General features: G+C 43.5%; 1 protein-coding gene across 2 annotated transcripts in view; it reads right to left on the bottom strand.

The window, feature by feature from the left end:
• Positions 1–22,939, bottom strand: part of ATP6V0D1 (ATPase H+ transporting V0 subunit d1) — a 100,345-nt gene that overhangs the window by 28,279 nt on the left and 49,127 nt on the right. For both annotated transcript variants that reach the window (XM_023495044.2, XM_003758398.4), the window contains exon 2: positions 17,025–17,196. In XM_023495044.2, coding sequence (XP_023350812.1) covers positions 17,025–17,196 — 172 coding nt within the window. The remainder of the gene's footprint in view (positions 1–17,024; positions 17,197–22,939) is intronic.

Raw genomic sequence — 22,939 nt, 5'->3', positions numbered from 1 at the left:
AGTAGGTACTCAGGAAATACCTGTTTAGTTGAATCAACAAATAACTACACCCAGAAGTCTTCTGTTCCAGAGAAAAACACATCCCTCTCTCTTCAGGTACCATAAATAGGTATGGCACCCAAGAGTTTGGGAAGATTTTTTAAAAATAGATTCTTTCTTTCCCTCAAGCTGGGCTCAGTGGACATGTAAATCTCCCACAAGGCTCTCCAAATTGAAACTTCCTTGTAATAAAAAACTAAACCAGACTTGGGGAGAAAAAAAAAAGATAGACAAACTTTGGCCCAAGTGTACATCTCGAAAGGAAGTAAGCAACTGTGGAGTCGAGACACTTGCTTCCCTAGGCCCCTGTCTTCAATGAGGGCTCCCACAAGACTCTCCCAGGCTCTGCGAGGAGCTGCTCTTATAGGGCTGAACTCAGCCTCAGAGACTCCAGACTGTGGGAAGACACTGCGGTCTGCCTTTAATTTTAACATTTTGTCAGCTATCATCAGAAGAGGGAACAAATCACTTTTAAAGCTATCGTGATAATCAGGGCCTGGAAATTCCAGTGCCTGAGGACTGCACAGCCAATACACATTTATTAAGTACTCGCCAAGTACTAGGCACTGTGCTGAGTACTGGGGATCCAAAAAAATGACCAAAAAACAGTCCTTGCTCCCAAGGAACCCAACCTAATAAAGAAGACAACACGTACCCAGACACATCTGGGATAAATTGTGGGCATTCCCCCAGGGAAGGCACGGAGATGAAGGAGGTCTAATCAGGCATCCCAGAGAAGGTAGGCCTTGAAGGGAGGTGGGAGGGGGAAGCTGGGAGGAATTGGGGGGGAGGGGGGAGGAAGGAGGGGGCCCACCAGCAGCTACAGAGCCCAGAGTCTGCACCTGAAGGATCTTCTGCAGCGAACAGCAAGGAGGCCTGTCTTAGGGTTGCAAAATCCTGGGAGGGAATAAGGGTCAGCAGATTGGCCAGGGGGCCAGATTATGAAAGGCTTGAAAGGCCGAGAGAAGGACTTATAAGCGATCCTGGAGGGACTAGAGGGCCAGGGGACTTTACTGAATGGGGGGATGACATGGTCAGACTTGTGCCTCAGGAAGATCAGTCTGACAGCTGAATGGAGGACGGGCCGAGTCTGGAGAACGACTAGACGTTACTGGAATAGTCCTGAGGCGAGCTGAGGCCAGGAGGGCCCATATCAGGCTGGGAGAGAGGGAGAGGCATATGTAAGAGAGTGACCAGATGCGGGAGGAGGGAGAGAGGGAGAAGGACAGATTAAGCCTCCCTTTGGCCCTTGGCTGCACCTGGAGGGTGAGCCAGCAGGAAGACTCAAAGATGCAGCCTAGAGAGTTACAGGGGAGTTAGGAAGGAGAGCGGGAGAGACACACCGAGTTGTGCACGGTAAAAGGCATCTAGCTCAAACTGTCCAACAGGCAGGTAGAAATGTGAGACACGGGGTCAGGAGAGAGCTTAGGGCTGGACCAAGAGAGGTGAGCATCATCTGTATAGAGACGATCACCGGATCCAGAGGGGCAGAGGAGATCTCCAAGGGAAAGGATGGTGGGAAAGGAGACGAGGGGCCCCCAGCCATCCTTAGCTGGCAGGACCTGCCTGGAGACCCAGCAAGGGAGACAGAGGGAGGAAGGGGACCCATCACCAGGAGACAACAGGTTTATACTCACAGGTCAGCCCCGGGCCTGGCACTGCCACGCTTATGTTCTCCGTTCTGGGCAGTGCCCGCATAGAACATAACCTCATGGAGAGCAGCCCGCTCAGGCCAGGCTCTGTCTGGGCTAACCCCACCTCAGGGCCCCTCCTCCAGGCCATTCCTGGGGAAGCTTGGTCACACTAGGAACAGTGGCCCCTGTGGCCTCCATTTACCAGTTGCCATGGTGGCATCTGCCCTGCCGAGGGCTCTTTCCCTGCTTTCTTGGGGTCTGCAGACTGGCCTAGCCAGGGTGAGAAAGCTCCCTGGTCCTTCTGGGCCCTCTTTCCCCCGGGCTTTGGAGAAACCCGGGCATCTGGCTGTGGAAAGCAGCAAGCAGCCGGGGGGGAAAGGGGAGAAGGAAAGCTGGGGTGTAACTGAGCAGGCTGGGCGGCCTGGGGCACCCTCAGTTTCCCCTTTTGCAAAATGGGATGGTTGTTCTCTGGGGTGTGAAGTCCACACCCCCTGGCGTTACCGTTCATCATTGTGGGACCTTGGGTGGGTTGGATTAGATAACTGTCACTGGTCATAACAATAATCACAAGCACAACAAAAACAACAACTTTATACTGTGTTGCTTTGTGGCAGGCACAGAGCTAAGCATACAAATATCATTTCATTTAATTTCACAACAACCCTGGGAGCTAGTTGCTATTAACATCCCCATTTTACAGTTGAGAAAACTGAGGCAGAGGCTAAGTGACCAGCCCAGGGTCATACAACTGTAAGTGTCTAAGGCCAGATTTGAGTTCAGATCTTCCTGTTGCCAGGCCCAGCAGTCTGGGCTCTATAGTGCCACCAGCTGCCTTGTCACCTCTCTGGACCTCTGTTTTCTCATCTTTGAAATGACTGAGTATCATTAGATGAGGTCTAAAGTTCTTCCCAACTCAAAAATAATCTCCCCTGGATCCCATAAATGTTAACAATAGATAGATCCACAAAAATGAAGGGTAAGATCTTTTTCAGAATATGATTTCTATGTGAAGCTGAAAGACCCCACCCATGCTTCTGTTTATTAGCTAAGTATGGATTTAGCCTATTCATATATAGACTTCAAAAACTCAAATTTCTAAATTTATCTAGAACTACTATGTGGTGGATTAATGGTTTTTCTTGTGAAATCAGCTCTGAAAATGTAGTTCTACATTCAGAAATCGTATCAAACTTGATTCAGTTGTGATCTATTTCTCTATTGTAAAGAATAAAATTTTATGTTCACTTCCCTAAATGAACAAAATTAACTCCTGACCTCTTTTATATTAAAAGAACAATAACAAAAACCACACAGGAACTGTTGTGCAGTACCTAGTTCATAAGGGAGATGTGAGCAAAGTACTTTGTAAACTTTAGAATGCTAAAAAAATATGAATTCTTAGAAGCAGGAGTTTAAGCAAATCTTGTGGGACATGATCTGCTCATCAATAAAACATTTATGGGGATAAAGGCAGGAGGGAAGTAAAAGGAAGAACTATAATGTAACCAAGACTCCTTCTAGCATTAAAATTCTGTGATTCTAACCACCAAGAGAATTATCTAGAGACTAGAGAGACCCAAGAAGAGAGGAGACACACAAAAAGATAAATCCATTGAGCCATGGCCAAGACTGGAGGAGCCGAAACACAAATGGGGAAGGCTGTACAAACACAGATCGCCCAGACTGTGGCTGACTCAAAGGCCCTAGAGAGATGTGGGTAGATTCCACTGGCCTTAGTTTTTCTGTCTCCCCATCTACAATGGGCATATTATTCAATAATCAGAGACCTGGGGGATCTCTGCCCCAAAAGAAAGAATAGAGCAGACCTAAGGATCTTACTCTTCTTTTAAGCTGAAAATGGGTGTATGGAGAAAGCAGGCAAGTCAAATACCACAGAAAGTAGCAGATATAAACTAAGAAAAAGAATATAAGGATCAGTAATTCACAGTAAGTTGTATCCAAGAAGAAAGACAGAAATACACAAAAGATGGGTAATTAACACAGAGAGAAAAAAGAGGTTCAGATAATTTGATAGGATGAGACTTAGATTTCCTCCCAATTTTATGCTTTCCTTCTCATCTTGACTACATTGATTTTATTTGTACAAAACCTTTTAAATTTAATGTAATCAAAGTTATCTATTTTATATCTCACTGTGCTCTCTATCTCTTATTTATTCATAAGTCCTTCTCCTGTCCAAATATATTTTACAAAGGTAATACATTATTCAAAAGAAACATCTTTAGAAGGGTGGTGGAGCAAGACTGATTTTTAAGATGGCACACTCATACAAGGAAAGCCAGGAATCAGGGACCCTGAAAGCAAGCTGAGGATCAATAGAGAAACCAAAGTGATGTACACTATAGACCACCTGGGCATGTTGTTTGACTTTCCTTCTCAAAGAGGACCATGACATCAGGGAAGTAGTGCCATGACATGTAAGTAAATTGGATTTAAGGGAGGGAGGCTATGCAAGGTCACCTGCCTCACTTTTCCACTTCAGAGTCATCTGAGTCCAATGGTAAGAAAAAAAAAAAGACCAGGGCATAAGAAAGAAATAGATGAAGAATATGGGAAACAGACCAAAAATCAAGTATGGTGGCTTGGTCTTTTAGAAAAGAGGGATTTAAATTATCTAGGTAAATGTTATTTGTGCCTAAACCAGAGCAACTGCTAAATTCTTGACTTGTTTCAACTATAATTTCCAAAAGTTAGAGGGAATAATGAGAAGAGCACATACAACAGACTTGATTCTGACCAAAAAGGAGTTTACTGAAGAAAAATCAGTGGGCTGCTTGGATTAAGTGACAATGGCATCTTAGAATTTGTGAAAGAGGAAAGAAAAGCTGGGTATAATCTGAAAAATACTTGTAGATTTTAAGAAAATGGATTTCTAAGGCTTTATAGAAAGGATAGATCGGAATCCATAGACAGAGAAAGTCAACTAAAGAGGAATGATCCACAAGCCAATGAGAACAAAATTTTGGTATTTCACACATGCTTACCATCTCTGGAAGAGGAGTCAGGGGAGACAGGAAAGGAGGGACAGAATTTAGAATTCAAAACTTAAAAAAAAAATGCTAGAAATTGCTCTAACATGTAATTGGGGAAAAAATAAAAAGTATATATATTTTAGAAATAAAGAACTATTAAAACAAATAAATAAAAAAAGAATGCCATTTTGGACCTGAGTTTTTCTAGACAGTTGGCTACACTAAGCTCCCTCCTTTCTCTGCTGTCCTGGTGCTGCTCCTCCAACTGTCTTAAGGGTTATAAACCCCCTTCAAAGGTTGCCACGGACAATGGCAGTGCTGTCCTTATTCCTAACAATGGTTCCGAAATGTGCTTTGTAGGAGATGATGTCCCTCAGAGTGGGATAACACATATAGGCCAAAAAGACAGATGTGTGGGAATTGAGACCCAGAGGGAAAAGAGGTCTGCTTGACACTGAATTCAATTCCATTGAATGTGGTATTGCTATCAACTGGGCAACATGGAGAAAACAGAGCACCACTTTTTGTTTTTTGTTTTGTTTTTTTGAGACAATGAGCTCTGTGTATCTCCTGAGGGATATCCTGTGCTGTCCACAGAAGCCATCCTGAACTCTAAAGCCAGAAGAGAAAAGAAGATACAGACCATGTTTGAGGTCTTGGAGAGCCTAGCCATGTACACCATCCAGCTGTGGTGTCCCTCTATGGCTCTGCTTGTATCACTGGTATGTAACGGTGTGTCCCAAACTGTGCTCATCTCTAAAGATTTCTGCTTCCTCAGTCCACCCTCCATCTGTCTGCCTGGGACCTGCTCGGCTCTGTCGTGAAGATCCTGACTTAAAGAGGAACCTGAGGTTTCACTATAACTGGGAAGGGAAGGGAAACTGGACATGACAGCAGGGAGATGTTGTGGGATACTGCTCTAGATCTTGGCTAGGAGATGGTCCCTGCCGTGTCTGAGCTCCTTGTCCATCCCTCCCTTGGCAATGAATGCCTGGGGTCCCCAGAAGCACTCTCTAACCATCATTCTTAGGCACGGGCTCTGTTGTAGCCATGGAACTAGCAGCAGCTCTGCTGTGATGGGTGAAAATCTGGACATCGGTCTGGGTGCCTGAGGGTACTACCACTTACCCAGGCATGGCTGGAAGGATGTGGCCACAGGCTTAATGAAAAGTAAGCTCACTGTCCTGCCAAAGGCCAGCCCTCTGCCTCCAGCAGATAGAGATCATGGGGCAGGAGAACTGACAAACCTGCCCCTCCACTGCTTACCATGAAGGCTTCTTAAGGGAGTAAGGCTTGTTTTTTTTGGTCGGGAGAGGTGGGGAGGGGAGGTGATGACATGATAATTACCCTCCAAAAAAGGAGACTGGCATGGCCTTAATTATTTTGGGGAGGGGGGAGAACTGATGTTGAAATAATGAAGGTGAAAAACAGCTTAAAGCCACAGGCTCCTCCTTTTTCTTCCCTATCTCCTAATGTAGGCTTCTCTCCCTGGGAGTTCAATGAAATTGGTACCAGTACTTGGGAGAGGGGAAGAGTATTATCTATACCCTAACAATTCAATAAAAGTGCCTAGTTTAAGGAAAAATAATTATATTTTGGGTAACCCCTCATATTTCGGAGAAGACAGGATTATGGGTGTGTAGCACTGCATTTATTGTCAAACTCAGATGATAAACTGCTTAGTTTTGGCAAACTGCTTTTTCTGCTTCCTTTTTTATTCTTTGCTCTAAAAACCAGCTCTGTGGACATTGGGAAATAAAGGTAGTATAGAAACACAGATAAATAAAACTGAGTGATGATCTAGTCAATCTTGCAAAACTTTTTTTCTTTTCTTTTTTTTATTCTGTGACCAAGGATGGCTTATTAGGAAGGGGAAGGGGATAGATATATTGGTAAATAGTGATATAACAAGAAAAAAGTATCAATACAATTGTTTATTTAAAAACAATGAAATTCTGAAGTCAAAAATAGATAATTCTCATAAGGAAGTAAATGGGAAGCTGTCTCAAGAGACTGATGTGGTCAAATGGATGAAATTCCAGGCTCACCGCTGGTAAGACCTGAGAATTCCTCAAGTTCAATCCCTTCATTTTACAGAAGATGAAGTGATTTGTCCATTCTAGAGTCACAAGTGCCAAAAATGAAATTCAAACCCAAGTCTATTGAGGCTGAGCCAGTGCTCTTTCCAAACAGATTTAAAAGAAACAATGGGGAAGGATAGGTAAGTGAGAATGAATACATGAGAATAGCATGATCTGGGAAGAAGCATGTTGGGAGAGCTAAAACTCAGTGATAAACTAAGGCTGGCAGCAAAGGTGAAGGATGACAAAAAAAGATTTTAAAAAATCTATGTTGGAGAATCAATCAACCAACATATTGTCAAGTGCCTCAAGTGGGCTAGGTACTTTGCTAGGGTTTGAGGGTCCACCTACATGGCACACCCACATCAAAGAAGACACTGTGCTTCCTGAGCAAATCAGAACTCCAATAGCTCGTAGAAACATGAGATGCACACATTCAGAGCCCTCTCTATTCCAAATATTTACTACAGATATGGACTATTTGTGCTCCGCCTGGGGTAAAGTGTTCTGAGCTCACACTGGTCTGAGCAGCCACAGCTGGATGTCCACACTGGATATATGGTCCCTGACATAGTGATGCTATTTTGGTCTTTTGTTAAGGACAACAACCAGAGAAAGATAGACAAGAATGGGGCCATTTCTTCCCTCAAGGAGCTTATTTCCTTTTTTTGTTTTTAATTAAGAAAATTTTTTTCAAAGTTAGACCTAGCTTTTCTCCTTCCCACTTGCGAAAGCAAGAAAACAAAATTCCTGTCATAAACAAGTAGAGTCAAACAGAAAGCATCCTTCTCAAATCGCCTCCATGTGCCTGCCCTGCACCCATGCCCTCTTCATAAAGGAGTGGGTGACCTGTTTCACTAGAAGGCAAAGGGAATCAGAAGCAGGTACAGGGATGATCACAGAAACTGGCAGTCTTTACAATGTTTTTGCTGCCAACTCTTCTCCTGGTGTTACTCACTTTGCTCTAAAGAGTTAATATTTTACAAGAACTTTATCTGCTACAAATCAGCATCTATATATAATGTATCTAAGACTATCCAAAATGTTTGTAAAGTAAATACAGAGTAGGTGAGGGGAAATTATGAAAAGTTTCCTGTAGAAGATGATATAAGAGTTAAAAAAAATTTTTTTTAAAGAAAACTAGGATCCTAGGAGACAGAATTGAGGAAGGTAAATAATCCTGACATAAGCAACAAGAAACACAAAGACTGGGAAGATGGAGTATCACTGATGAGGGACTGTTGGGCTAATTTGACTGATAGTATACTTGAAGGGGAATAACAATAATGATAATCTGTAATAATAATAATAATAATAATAAAGACTAGCATGCAAAGAGAACTTTAGTGTTTATAAAACTTTCACAAATATTATTTCATTTGGAAAAACAAGTTTGAATCAGGTTGTGAAGGCCTTTGATAGTAGAGGTAATACAGGATGCACTGGAGTTGGTAGGAGGCTGAAATGATCAGACTTAAGCACTCTGGCATTTTTATGCAAAATGAACAGAAACTAGAAGGTACAGAGGTAGGGATGGTACTGTTTCTCAGGTTTGATGATCCTATGATGGACTTTACAGAGATGAGTATAAAACGTTTGGACTAAAAAAAAAAAATTCAGTGACTCAAGTATAACATAGGAAAGATGTGCCTGGACAACCATTTGTGCAAAAAAGCAAACCAAACCAAACCTGAGAGATTTTTTGTGAGCTTTGGTGGCTTTTGTAGGTTTTAGTGGTCAACAGGGTAACATGGCAGCCCTCAAAGCCACTATGATCTCAAGCTTAAAAGAAGTCACAAACAAGGAAGGAGATATTCATTCATAGTCAAACCACTAACCAAATTCAGTTTAATTCTAAGTGTCATGTTTTGAGAAAGACGTTAAAATAAGATGGAGCACATCCAGAGAAAGCCACTTGTGACAAGAAGGGAACTGACACTGCTATTCAGGATCAACTGAAGGAACCAGGGATATTTACTCTAAAGAAAAAATGTAGTAAACTCATTTTTATTATCTTCAAATCTCTGATGGCCCAAAATGAAATAGGCTCCCTTAAAGGGCAGGGCTTTCCATTATTAACAGTTGAAGAAGGGATTCCTGTTCTTTACTTAAGCACTCCAATTCTCTATCCTTCTTGGCACTGGGCACATGAGCTCTCAATAATTGAAGGCAAGGGTACAGATGAGGGTGGGCAGGGCAGGAGTAACTGATTACAAGTCCACAGTACTTCCTGTTTACGTTGCAAAGTTCACATTCATTCTTTTACATAGGAAGAATATAAACTAGCATTCTAGCATGTCTGGGAGGACCACAGAGCCCTGACTTCAGTGGCTCTTGGCTACATGGCAGTCAAACTGCTTGGGATCTGCTCCTTCCTTCAATACTGTAAAAGAAGTGGTCTTGCCTTCCCTTAATAGTTTTCCCAAATGACACTGGTCTCTACCAGTCTTTTTACCTGAGAGCTTATTGTTAGTACTGCCAGTGTCCAGCATTTCCCCCCATATATTTTAGAGGAACTTTTACAGTTCTTAAAAACTGTCTTCTCTACACCCTGCATCTGGGCTACTGATGGAACCTAAGCCTGGGTTCTGCCCTCTGCCCTTTGGAATTTCTAGGCCCTTTCATCTGCCCCAAAGCAGATGTATGGATTCTTTTTTGTATGGATTGTCTTTCCCTGTCAGAGTTTCTACTCCTTAAGAGCACTGACTGATTGGCTTGCTTTATGTGGTCTGTGTCCCTAGCACTTAGCACAGTGCTTGGTGTGAAGTTAGTGCTTTTTAAATGTTTTTGCATTCATTTATTAGACGTTCATCTCATCCAACCCCTTCATTTTATAAAAACTCAGGTCCCAAGAAAAATGACTGGACCAAGGTCACATAGGTAGCAAGCTCTGAGTAAGACTTTGAATCCAGGGCATGATGTAGTGGTAGACTTTGAGTCAGAAGGCTGAGGTTCAAATCCTGTCTCAGACTATACTAGATGTGGGATTACAACATTTTATAGATTCATTTCCTAGTGTGTAAAATAGGGGAAATAACCCTTGCACAATCTAACTTGCAGATTTCTGAGGAAAGCACTCTGCAAATCTTGAAGCACTATACAAATGTGTCTTCTCTTTTTATCTTATCATGCCTACTCATCTATAAGTTATCTGAGACTAGGATCTGGCTTTCTGCTGACTTTAACCCCTAACAAAACCCAAGGAGGCCGAGTACATGGTGAGTCACTGTAGACTGACTGGTTGGCTAATCTCAAGCCAGGCTAGAAGCAGGAGTATGGGGGCAGCTGGGTGGTGCAATGGATAGAGCATCAGCCCTAAGTCAGGAGGACCTGAGTTAAGATCTGGCCTCAGACACTTAATACTTCCTAGTTGTGGGATCCTGGGCAGTTGCCTCAGGAAAAGAAGAAGAAGAAGAAGAAGAAGAAGAAGGAGGAGGAGGAGGAGGAGGAGGAGGAGGAGGAGGAGGAGGAGGAGGAGGAGGAGGAGGAGGAGGAGTATGGCTCCCATTGAATAGCCCAGGAAACACAAGTCAGCCAGCCAAGGGACTGCAGAAATGAGTCACTGGAGCCTCCTCGAACCTTCTCTGCTCTCCAGGACTCCCACAGAACCCCAGCCAAGCTGCCCAGAAACAGCTGTTGCGGCCAGTGAGGCACAGAGAAGCTGAGGGAAACCCAATCCGGGATCCCAGCCTACAGCAATTCATTCCAAATCCGGGGTGGGAAGGAGGGACCCTACATGACCCTCAGGAGTGACAGAGGCACCTGGCTCAGAGAAGGAGTGCAAATCCTCCCACACCCAGTCCTGGAAGACTGCAATCAAAATCTCCCTGGGGAGCAGAACTGGCTGCTTCACTCAGTGGATGGCTACAGTGAAGGGAAAGGAGAAGGGCTGGCCTTGGCAACAGCTACCCAACGGGGCTGGGCTGGCTCCCTGGTTGGGCCCTGCATGGCTCCCATCTGACTGGAGCCCTGTGTGTCTTCCCTCCTCTCAATCCTTTGTCCTCTAGAACAACGTTCTTGATTTCTGTGCGTGTTAAGGACCCTTTTGGTAATCTGCTGAAACTTATGGATCCTTTCTCAGAATGTTTTTAAATGCAAAAAACACACAGGAGTGCAAAGGAAACTAATTATATTAAAAAAAAAAAAAAGTTAACAAACTATTTTGAAAAAACAAGTTTATGGACCCCAGGTTAAGGTCTGCTCCTCTAAACCTTGTTAAAGTCCTATAGTGTGGTAGGAAGAAAGACAGCTGGGGTCGTTCCATTGCTCCTGAGCCATGACCTTGTCCTCTTGGACACAACCTACTTATGCCTTCCACAGTTTCCCAAAGCTCCTGAGGCAGAACTTCCCCCTGAGCCTCCTAGCACCAGCTTGGCTAGATTCTGTGGTCACTGGGTGTGTTTGGAGGGAGTGTGGGGGGGGCGGGGGATGGTGATGAGAGGAATCACAATCTGCTGACTAAGTAACTTGGTTGCTGGGCCAGAAGCTGCCCGGCTGATTTGGCAACACCAGGGAACTCTGGGCATCTCTGGAGTCAGAGGGGGGTGACTCACCATCTTACAGCCTGAAGCCAACTGTTCTCAGCTGTGTTACATAGGGCAGTCATTGGTGAGCAGAAGAAGGCAAAGACAGCCTTGTGAACCAGCTGCTACCTTCAGTGTGGCTTGCAGACTCCAAGACAAAGACACTTTCTGCTGCTTCTGCCCAAGGCTGGGCAGGGCTTTAGGGGAAGCTGGGGGAGGAACTTCAGTTCCCACTTAATGGTCAGTGCTGACAGAACCTCAAGGGACCCATGACAGCTGGTCGCCAGGCCTTCCTCCAGAGGTCTGCCAGGGTAGCAATATTCAGTAATTATTTCTTAGAATTATAGAATGTTTTAGACTTGGAAGAGATCTGAAGATTATCTAAAACTGGTGACTAACTGCTCCCTTCTCCGAACTTCTATACTACATGTAAGACAGAATCACGCCGTGTCTTGTGTTGAACTGTATTTTTCCCAACTACTCATCTTCCTGGTTCTCCTTTCTGGAATCTAATTTTGGACCCAGAGCCCTGTTTGCTACCTGTGCCCTACTCGTGCTTTTGATACTTCTGATCAGTGGCAAAGCCCAGGCTGAGATCATCTGAAAAAAAAAAAATAACCTTTCATTTATCTCTTAGCCAAGAGACAAGTATACAGCTTTGTCTACACTTTGCAGTATGCATAGTTATTATGAATCTGTATATAACTCGCAGGAGAAGCAAGCTATGACATCCTCTGTGGAGTCTCGCAAATGTGTCACAATCAAACATGAAAGGCTAGTGGCTAATATTTACACTGCATTTTTAGGGTTTACACTCATGTGATCTTTACAAAAGCCCTGTATGGTAACAGCTTTTCTTATTCACATTTTACAGAGAAAGAAACTGAAGCTGAGAAAAGCTATGTGACTTGGCCTGGGTGTCCATCTAGTGTCTTTGGGCTTCCTAACCTTTACATCAGCCCATAGTCCATAGTCCATATTCACTGAATGGTTGATGCTTTCAGACAAATGTCACTAATGGGTAAATGATTTCATTTTTCTGAGTCTTACACCTCCTCGTAATAAAAAGAAGGACTTTGATGACATAAGGTTTCCAAAGTTTCTTTTCAGCTCTTAATGATCAATGATAGGCAGGAAGGCAAGTACTGAGACCTGAAGAAGACTTGCTCAAAATCTAAAAAGTAGTAATGAACAGAGGTGTGATTCGAATCTGGGGTCTCAGATCCCAAATCCAAGGACTGCATTTCTTTCTGAGGAGAAGAGAGAAAAGGGGAAGACAGAAGGCTATCTAGGCTAGACCAGGCAGGCACTAGATGCAATGTGAGGAAAATACAGAAGGCGTCCTAGTCCAGTTGTTGCATTGTCCTAGCCAGTGAAGTCTAAGCAGGGGGGGAAAAGGGAGGAAAACCCGAAGGTGGCACAGGCACTGAACTAGACAGTCTGCTATGAGAACAGGTTCCTTCTGGTCTGAGGCCCCATAGGTACCACTGGGAGCTGGGCTTCTGCCTTGAGAGAATCTGAGAGCCAAGAATTGTCACCTAGAAAGTCAGGAAATGATGATCTCGGCTTATGGTAAGGGATACTCCAAAGGTCTACAGTGAATATGATGTGGCCCTCGAGCCAGCAAAAAGTAACAGCAATGAGAAAGCCCACTTTGCCAAGGCATTTGGGAAATAAACTTGTATGGATAGCCTTGTTGGCAGGGAGGCTCTGGAAATCACTTGAGTATCAACCAAGGGATCCAAGAAAATATAAAAGAACCAGGCTACATCTAGGAAAATATGGCACAGTGGAAAGAATAAGAAGTTTAGAGTCAGAAGATGTGGGTTCAAATCCAAAGGCAAGTCATTTGTTAAAAATTTTCTTAGCTTCGATTTCCTTATCTATGAAATCAGGGTGGTAATATCTATACTGATTACCTTCTAGAAATGCTATAGGGAAACTAGTTGCAAACCTTAAAGATCTATCTGCGTAACTATGTTAGACAGTAGTGAAATACTACTCCCATGCAGTCCACCACTCTCATGTTAATGAAGGAACTAAAGCTCAGAGAAGGGGTGTCTTGTGTCTAAGGTCAAAATGGCTGCCAGTGGCAGGATAATCTACATAAAACCAGAGAACAAGAATGCTTCCTCAAACACCCCTGCCATAAGATGAAGCAGTTGCCGTTTAAATATTTCCAGTCATAAAGGACTCATTAACCACCCCCATGAAGCAGCAAGTTCTATTGCTGGACAGCTCTCATTCATCAAAATCTCTTCCTTAGGTTGAGCCACAGCTCTTAAGTTTCACTCTCTGGTTCTAATTCTCATCTTTTTGAAGTGACTCAGAAAAGGCCGATTACTTTTTCTACAAGACAGCGCTACAAACTATCTTACGACAGCTGCCCTTTCTTTTAGGCTCACTTTTCCAATGTGACATGATTTCTAGACCTTTTACTATTACCTTATTGCTGTCCTCTGGACATGTTCCAGTTTATCAATGTTCTTTTTCACCCAGACCTGAACACAATATTCCAGACATAGTCTTGAGTGCAAAGTACAATGGCACAGTCACTTCCTGTGATCAGGACACTATATTCGTATTAATGCTGCCCAAGATTAGGTTAGCTTTATTAGCAGCCATATCACACTGGTCTAAGATTGAGTTAGGGTTTTTTCTTCAAGCAACTGTACTACTTAACTGCCAGAATCTTAGTCAAGAGTCCCCATGGGGAGAAACAGGTGATAAAAAACAGTGGGCAAATGTGAGAAGGATCTCTGTGGGGCTCCTTGACTCCCACAGTTCTCTATCCTGAACCAGTTATTTTTCCTTATTTAACCCCCTTTTGACAAATGTCCCTCTTTTCTTTAGCTATCCCTCTATGAAGGAAGATGATGAAAACTCATCATTCTTCTGGCACAAGGCTTATCATGAATAAACCCAAGGATGAGAATGATGAATCCAGGAAGGAAGGTTACCACTATTTGCAGGCTTGTGGTGTCACAAGATTTGTATTGTAGTTATGGTTTGGTCCTGTCCAACTCTTCATGACTCTATTTGGGATTTTCTTAGCAAAGATATTGGAGCTAATTTGCCATTTCCTTCTGTAGCTCATTTTACAGATAAGGAAACTGAGGCAAACAGGGTAAAGTGCCTTCCCTAGAGTCACATTGCCAGAAATTCTCTGAGACCCAATTTGAACTCAGGAAGATGACTCTTCCTGCCTCCAGGCCTGGCATTCTACCCATTGTACACCTAACTGCTCCAAAGGTTGTATCAGCACTTGGCATTTTTCAAAGGACTTTCCAACCCTTTTCTCAATCTGTTCCATACATGACACTATGGAGTTTGAAGGAACAGAATGCTATAGCAGAAAATAAATTGGATCTCTTCCTAGCCTCGTAGCTATTATTCTAAAAAGATATCAGGAACTCTGTTCAGACAGATAAGAAAACTGAGGTTCAGAGGGCAGACAGCCAGCACTCTAGCCTCTAGATGCCCGCCTGTTCTCCAGTTTTATTTCCCATGGAGCCCTTGGGGAGAAGACTTGGCCCCTGCCACCACAGAGGCCAGATGAGCCTTTCCTCCAGGCCATCAGTCCCTTCGGCGCCCCTTTGGGGCCAGCTCAGGCCATTCCTTCCAGTCTCACTCTGGGCTGATGCTCAAACAGGCACAGATTTTAGCAGAGACATAATCCACCAAGCAGCTGGGGAAGAAATAAGGACAGAGAGTTCTATCCCCCAGGGCAAACTCTACAGGAGGCCAAACCCTTCATCTGAAAGTGAAAGAGGAGTGGAAGGGAGTGCTGAGCTCAGGCAGAACCTCTTCTTTTTCCCCCAAGTCCTTCTACATCCCTGCTGATGAAGGAAGTGATTTTTGCCATTTCAATTGCATTTAATTCCCAATTCTCACTCCTGCCTACTGTCCTACCACCAAACAGACACTATTTCACGACTTGTGCCATTCTCCATAGGTATAAAAGTGGTCACAGAAGGAAGGGCTGCTCCTCCACAAGGAGTCTGCTTTGGCCCACTGAGAATACCAAAGGAAGGCCTGCTCCCCAAAGGAGAAATATTGTTCATCATGGAGCTCAGGCAGTAGAGAAGGTCCTGAGGGGCACTGACCCTGTGGAAGAGACTCAGAAGGGAAAGGTAGGGCAAGAATCAAGCACAAAGACATTAGTCTTATCTCAACTCTCAAGCAGGTTTCCTAAGCCTCTTTTAATTGACTCCCTAAACCTATTAAGGAGATTGCCCAGAAAACCAACCCATAGGCCTCACAAACATGGAACTACATTGGGTATAAGAACAGCAAAAGGAATAATGAGAAGCGAAGGGACTCAGCTACCAGTAGCGCAGACTAGGAAATCGAGAGACAGGAAGCCAAGTTATAACTGAAACCTAGTTCAGCAACAGATTCTTCCTGATGAGCTGAATGTCATCATCTCAAGGAAGGCAGGACAAAGGTCAGGCCCCACTCCTTCTGGGTCACCCTAACTCTCCAGCCAATCAATATAGCAGTAAGGAGTAACTACACCAGCCATTTTCCCCAGCTCCATTTTCTCCTTTCCCCACATCCCTTCCCCCCCTTTTCCCATCCTCCGTCCCCTAGAAAGCTGCCCGATCATACACTGAAGAACTCTGCACTGTAAATGAGTCCCAGAAAATGTTCATTGGGAGCTTGACCTTGAGATTCTTTAGGTAATACCCTGGGGGTACTGTTGTTCAACTCCTTTAGTCATAGCAAGGGATGCTCCTTAGCCCTCAGATTTCTGGGGAAGGGAGTGCACCAAGTAGCAAGTTCCTTTTCCCTCTTTGACCCAGCAAAGATCCCACCCCAAGGAGGGCATCCAGGGCAGAGTGAAATGGACCTGCTGCTTCCAGCTCTCTCTTTGCAAGAACCAGACCCATCCAACCTAAAACAGATTTCCAGGGCTGGCTCAGGTGTCCCACTCTGGGCTCTAGAGGACAAAGCTCTTGCTGCTGCAAGCTTGTGTAAGTGGCCACTCCCTGTGGGAGAGGAAGGGAGAAATAAGAAGCATTAAGGACAGGAAGCACAAGCTCAGTAACAGGCAGACAGCCATGTTCCTTTCAAAGACCTCCTAAAGGAATGGGCTGCTATCACTGAGGCACACCTGTTTGCCACACCAGCCCAGAAAACTCAGTATTTTTACAGGTAACTAGGGAACAGAAGAGGACCAAACATAGCTCCTGGAATGAGTAGCTCCCTAATAAGAGGGGATGGGCTGCGTAGACCAGGGTTATAAAGAACCATCAAAACTGGTCTCACCCTCTCCAGATGTTCTATTAATTCAGAGTACACTCATAAAAGCTGGAAAGTCACATGTCTGACTATAGGGCCGCCCACTACCTCTTCTTTCCCCACATCCTCATGAGGGTTACAGTTCCTTTTGGCTAGATAATCATAGCCAGGAGGCAGACAGGTTGCTTTTCAAACTCTGGACAGAGTGAAAGAGTCCATTCTAAGACAAGGAATATCTCTTTTCAAAGCAGCCAGAGGACCATGGTTGAAACAGGACTTTAAAAATCAGAGGACAAAAGAATACAGTTATTTATTGAAAAATCACACATCTAAGAAGTTTCAGAGTTGGAGCTGGAAGCTGGTTCTCAGGCCCCCAAGATGGCACTCCATTATAACACCATCCATCTCTAACCAGTTCATAAGGCTAACCCAAGCTGTTCATTGTTCTATTCCAATGTGCTACAAGGACCAAGCTCCCTACAACTTTAGGAGAAGGGATCTAATCCTTACGTGATGAAGTCCAGGAAGCTGGCCAGTGGTTCATAGGCATGATTCCTCATGTGGCGGAACTCTACCACCATCTTCTCCTTGAGTTTGTCGTCAATGACTGACACAGTGAGTGGGGATGCCTCATTTGCCAGGAAGTTCCCATAGTCTGTGCTCTGGAGGTGTAGTTTCAGATCTAGAACCCAAAGGGGTATGGGAAAGAGGAAGAATATGTCAAAAGAAGTAGGATATCTCACTTAAAGACACTAGCCAAATCCCTTTATTGTCTTGTTCCAACCCCAAAACATAGTTCGTGGAGAATAAAATGGTAATATTTGCTAACTTAGGAGTTCATGAAGTCCAAATTTTTCATTTTATAAAGAAATTAGATGATTTTTCCAAAACTACATGAAAGCCAAACTGAAATTAGAATCCAGGTTTTCTGATTCCCAGGGAAGTCCTTGTTATATTGCACTATACAATAGTGGGCCACGAAAACTCAGGCCCACTATTCCCAAAAAACAACCCTCCTAAAGAACTAACAGCACCCTTGACCTTCCTTACCTCTACCCCCAAAATCCTAAAATCTTTATATTTCCCTTTCCTATGCGTCTTAGAGAACACAGGACTAAGATGCCAGAGAGATCTTGCAAACACAAATAAGGAATAGCCAAACAAACTAGACCTAGCACAAGATCGCTCCAGCTGTCCAACAGTTGAAATCCATTGCCCAGTCCTTGAGATTGGACAGGAAAGATCTGGCTTATCTTCTGAATAAGATCTTTTTCTTATAGAACTAGCTCAATTTCAGGTATATATGACCACCCCCCTTTGCAAGCAGCTGAAGGGGAGAAAATGGAATAACCCATAAAGCCCATAGTTACATACACTGTTGCTCACACTTGATCCCCAAATTTCCAGCCCTTGGTCAATAGGAGAGGGTAGAGTATCATAATTGATAAGCCCATCCCAGTCAGAAGCAATGGAAGACAAGTTAAAGAGACAAACAGAACCTTAGAAATAAAGGGAAACCTCACCTCCAGGGCTGACCACACTCATACTACCCAGAATCCCTTTCTGTTAGTCGAAAGCTCATAATCAGAACTTTAGTCTCCTGAGATCAGTTCTCTCCAGTCCTCTACATCATCTCCCCTCAAATTGTACCCTTCCTCCACTCCCCTCACAAGGTTTTAGAATCTGGGGGAAGAAGTCAAATCAGAAGCCTTCATCCCAGTAACAGATACTGATCTGGCCTTCAAATAAAGCTAGTACCAGGATGAGGATGGGAGTTAAATGTGAATCTGTCCTGTTTCTTTTTATCTTTCCCTATAGATAGGTCATCAAGTCTTTTTCTACTTCCCAAAGGTGATACACAAGTCAATCCCTTCCCTTCCTTCTCATGCTTCAAAAGCCTTAAGCAAAATACAACCCTAGAATCTGAAATCCCAAGTACAGAGAAAAAATAAGGTTTTCTTACAAATAAGTTTCTTCCTTCTAATTAAATAAACATTATCAAAACACACACTTTTGTTGTAAAGCATTGGGCTAAACAATATGAAGACCAAAATGAACACAAAACCAAAAATCTAGTTCCTACTCTCAAGGAACTTATTATTTTACCTAGCACCAGGAATTAAGGATTTAAAATAAAACTATCTGAAATTAGTTGATGACAGGCTAGAAATGGTAAAGAGGGTGAAGATGAGAATGAGGACAAAAGAGGAAAACACAACTTCTATTGGTAAAGGAGAACACAACAGGTCATTCAAGCAGATGGAAGAAAGGGATGACAGATCTCAACACAGATCTTATAGGAGCAGTGTGTAATAATAACAATATTAACAGCTAGTACTTATATAGGCCTTTAAGATTTTATAAAGTACTTTTGAAAAGTTTTTCATTTGATCCTCACAATGACTTTGTGCGATAGAAGAAAGGGAAAAGGAATAAAAATGTATGTAGTACCTATTATATGCCAGGACTGGGCAAAGCATTTTACAAATATATTTCATTTGATCTTCATAATTCCTGTTCCCCTAATTCTAAGCCTAACACTATACACTGACCCTATGACTACACAGGGATTTCAGCTATCTGATCACCTGTTAGTAGTTTCTGTTAATTAAAAATAAAGCAACTAATAAATTCTGGACCTGTCTTGATATACCAAGAAATCAAATATTTAATGTACCAGAGGCAAAACTGCCACAGATGGACAGGACAGCTCTTTAGCTCAGGTATTTCTAAGCCCAAGTTTCCTTCTTGGGAGGGACTGGGCCTGGGGCAGAGAACAATGCTGCTACCTTTAGAAAACAGGAGGTTTTATCTATACCTGTCTGGACATCATAACAGATTTATAACAAGGAAAAGCCAGCCTAGGAATCAAGAAAGGTTAATTCCCTTGGCTGATAGCCACAGAATAGAATCTACAAGTTGACAGCATGGTATAGAAGAACGCTGGGCTTAAAGTAAGAGCACTTGTAGCTGAGCATGGCTCTCTCTATGACTTTGGATAAATCATAGAATCCCAGAATTTCAGAGCCAGAAGAGGCCATAGTGGCCATTGAGTCCAACCAAATATTTACAACACACTCAGCAAGTGGTCATTCTTTGCTCGGATGTAGAAGCCTCCACCTCCCCAGTCAGCCCCTTAGATTCTTACAAAGCCCTAATTGTTGGGCAATTTATCAATCTGGAAAGCTGAAAGAAGCAAATAAATGTCTCAATTCTGTCCTTCCCTTCTCTGGGGCTCTTTCTTCTGTGAGATGATCCCTAAATTTCCTTCTAGCTGTAGATTTCCTCTATCCTAGGGCCTAGAGTGCCTTCCCCGTAGGGAGAGCGAGAGCCATGGTGGGTGAGAAGTTTAGATAAGAACACCATGTTCTCTTCTCTAGCATAATTAATCCAAGCCAGTCCAACAGCTGCCAGCCCAAGACTGCCTATTTGTCCATCACATTCATTACGCTGATAAAAATCAACAGTGATAGCTTATCTTTAGGGCTAGGGCTACTTCCTCCACATTCGCCACACCATGGTTAGTAACAGAACAAACTATTCCCAAAGGTCATTGAGTAGTCAGGTAGAATACTGTCACTTCTCAAAAAGAGGGCACAGCTTGGTTCTAAACACAGAGAGAGTAGGAGGGATGGTGGTCTAACCTCTGGATTTGGCTTAGAATCCAAGGCCTGCCACTAAATACCTGTGTGACTATGAACAAGTTAATTTCCCAAGTCTCAATTGTCTTATTAAAAAAAAAAAAAAAAAGATTTAGACCAAATGATTTTGAAGTTTCCTTAATTAATTCAATCTAATTTAATCAAATATTGTTTTGAAGGGATGCTCAAGGATCTTATATTAGCTTGTTATTTCCTAGTCCATCCAATTTTAAGTTCTACCTGGAATTCAAGATCCCTTCCCAAACTAGTCCCCAACTACTCATATGATATTGGTTTCCACTATTTCTTAACAAAGATCTTCTATTCCAATCAGATTAGTCTCTTTACCATTCCACAACCCTAATTCCATTCCTGCCTCTCTGGTAATGCTCATTCATTCTTCCTCACCAATCCAATCTTACCTATTGGAAGACATCTTTACTAAGTACTCCAGACCATAGTATATAGTCTCTCCCCTTCTTGACATCCATGAGCACACCATACACTCTGGGTTGGTTTATATAATATATACATTTCATTGTTCTTTAATTTATTGCTTTCATGTAGCTAAATATTAGCTGGGATTATGTTTTCTCTCATGTCCCACAGCATATAGCACAAAACTAGTCACAATATTCACTCAATGAATATCTGATTTTTTGGGGTGCAGCAGGCAGATCTCTGATCTCTGATTACACTATGAGAACCAGATAGACATAAGGAAAACTTGGTACCATTGAGCTCTTTTCTGAGGGCAGATAGCAGATACTTACTACTTTGACCCTTTGGCAAATAATTTCTAATTTCTGGAATTCAGTTTCCTCATCTGTAAAATGTGAAGGTTGGATAGACTATGATCTCCAGGGACCCTCTTAGCTTGCACATTTCTCTGATGACATGATTCTAAACCTTGACCCAAGATAAGACAATGAGCAACAATGAATACAAATGGTATCCATCTGTAGCTCCTGTACCTTGTTTCCCCAAGGATTTTCGGAGCCTTGGAAGGCACCCCCCACACACACACACACAAACCACACACACCATCTGATTGCAGAAGGTGGAGCTGGCACATAGAGGGAAGGGGATTTGGACACCTTGGGAGTCTGCATCCAGGCAGGATGTTATACAGGGGAAAACCTCTGTAATACAACCTCAATCTTACCAGCAGGCTTGGAAATAGATACTTCCCCTTTTGGAACTTCTATCATCACCCTTAGAATCCTGAGGTAAGGCTAAAATGAAAGAATAATAACAGAACAGTTCCTGGGTCAACACTAAATTCCTAAGTGCAAGTGATATCCAGCTTAAGACTCGGTATATGCATGCAGTAGGTATTTCATAAATGCTTTTGCTGAGTGAAAGTCTGTGCTGGGCTGACATGGAACATTCTGAAGCTTACAGTGCCAAGACTTTCTGGAATAAGGGACAGGGATGAGATCTGCCTCGTGGTTTCTACTTGGAGCAAAGGAAATCCAAAGGGACTTTGCCGAGAATTATTCTAAAAGCCCATGAAGTTTTTGTTACCAGGAAATTAATTTTAAAAAGCCACTGGGGGAGCTGTGGAGGGGCCTTTCCAGACCATTCTCCCTGGCAGGGTCCCATTTATCCCCATGAACTGGAGAGAGGTGACAGCTTCCCAGTCATTGAGGCGACCCAGAGAGGGATCTGGGGGAATGTGACTCTCAGAGCCAGGACCAGCTAATCCCTCTGCATGTTCTAGGGGGTGTCTTTCCCTAGTCCAAGAACAGCTAGACAGAGACCACACAGGGATTCTGAACTAGCTCTGACCCTCTTCTAGAAACCCAGCCACCCAGAGACAAGGCAAGAGAATCACTTCACATCTTCACTTTTGATTGACGCTGTAACCCTTGAGCACAGAGCCTGGGGGAGCCCGAGGGTCCAGTGAGCTCCTGCAGGCTGCATTCTATCCGGATTCAAGTTGCTGCTCCTCAGAGGGACTCCTGCAGAGTTCTGCTCTGCATGAGGAGGGTTATGTGATTGGGCTATAGAGAGAGATCCAAGAGCTCTGGGAGGAGGGGAAGTCTGGAACTCATTGTGGGCTTCGTGGGAGACCTCGCCACACGGTGCTGCTCCCAGGTCCCCTGTCCAGTTCAGGAGCAGCCACAGACCATGTGGAACCTTGAAGGCCACAAGGATGAGCATAGCTTGGTACCTTGGGGCTCCGTTCTGGGTGGTACGATGACAGCATGCTAGGTTGGGCAGATTGCCTCAACATCCCAGTGATAACAGACACTGTTGGCAGAGAGCTTTGGTGACACAAAGCATCTCAAACATGCTTAAGGCTGCAGCAAAGTCAGCAATTCTGCTTTGTGCAAAATCCCAGGGACAACAGTGTCCCCGGCTCACTTTTTCTAATTCATCCATCAACCCTCCCCTCCCCTCTGCTCAACACATTCTAAAATAAGGGGTTGGAGGAAGGAGAAGGGTTAGAGAAAATCACAGAATAACAGATTTAGGCCATAAGGCCACCAAGTTCAATCTTCTTATTTCATAGCTGAGGAAATGAAGGCCCAGAGTCACCTAATTAGTTAACATCTGAAGCGAGAGCTAAAGCCAGCTCAAAATAAGGGAAGACCCTTATTCACACCAGAGGAATCTCTCCTCTCCATGGAAAGTACTTTTTCCACACCATGGACTATTTGAATGCCAATGAAATAGTTTAGCAAAAGTTCTTCCTGTAATCTGGCCCAAATTTTTAACTGCAGTATCAGCCCACATATAAGCAGGGACATAAAAGCACTAGTAGCAACATGCCCTAAA

Source organism: Sarcophilus harrisii, chromosome 2, assembly GCF_902635505.1.
Source record: "Sarcophilus harrisii chromosome 2, mSarHar1.11, whole genome shotgun sequence".
NCBI classification, from domain to species: Eukaryota; Metazoa; Chordata; class Mammalia; order Dasyuromorphia; family Dasyuridae; genus Sarcophilus; species Sarcophilus harrisii.
Note: the sequence above shows the minus strand (reverse complement) of the source record. Positions and strands in the feature narration are given on the sequence as shown.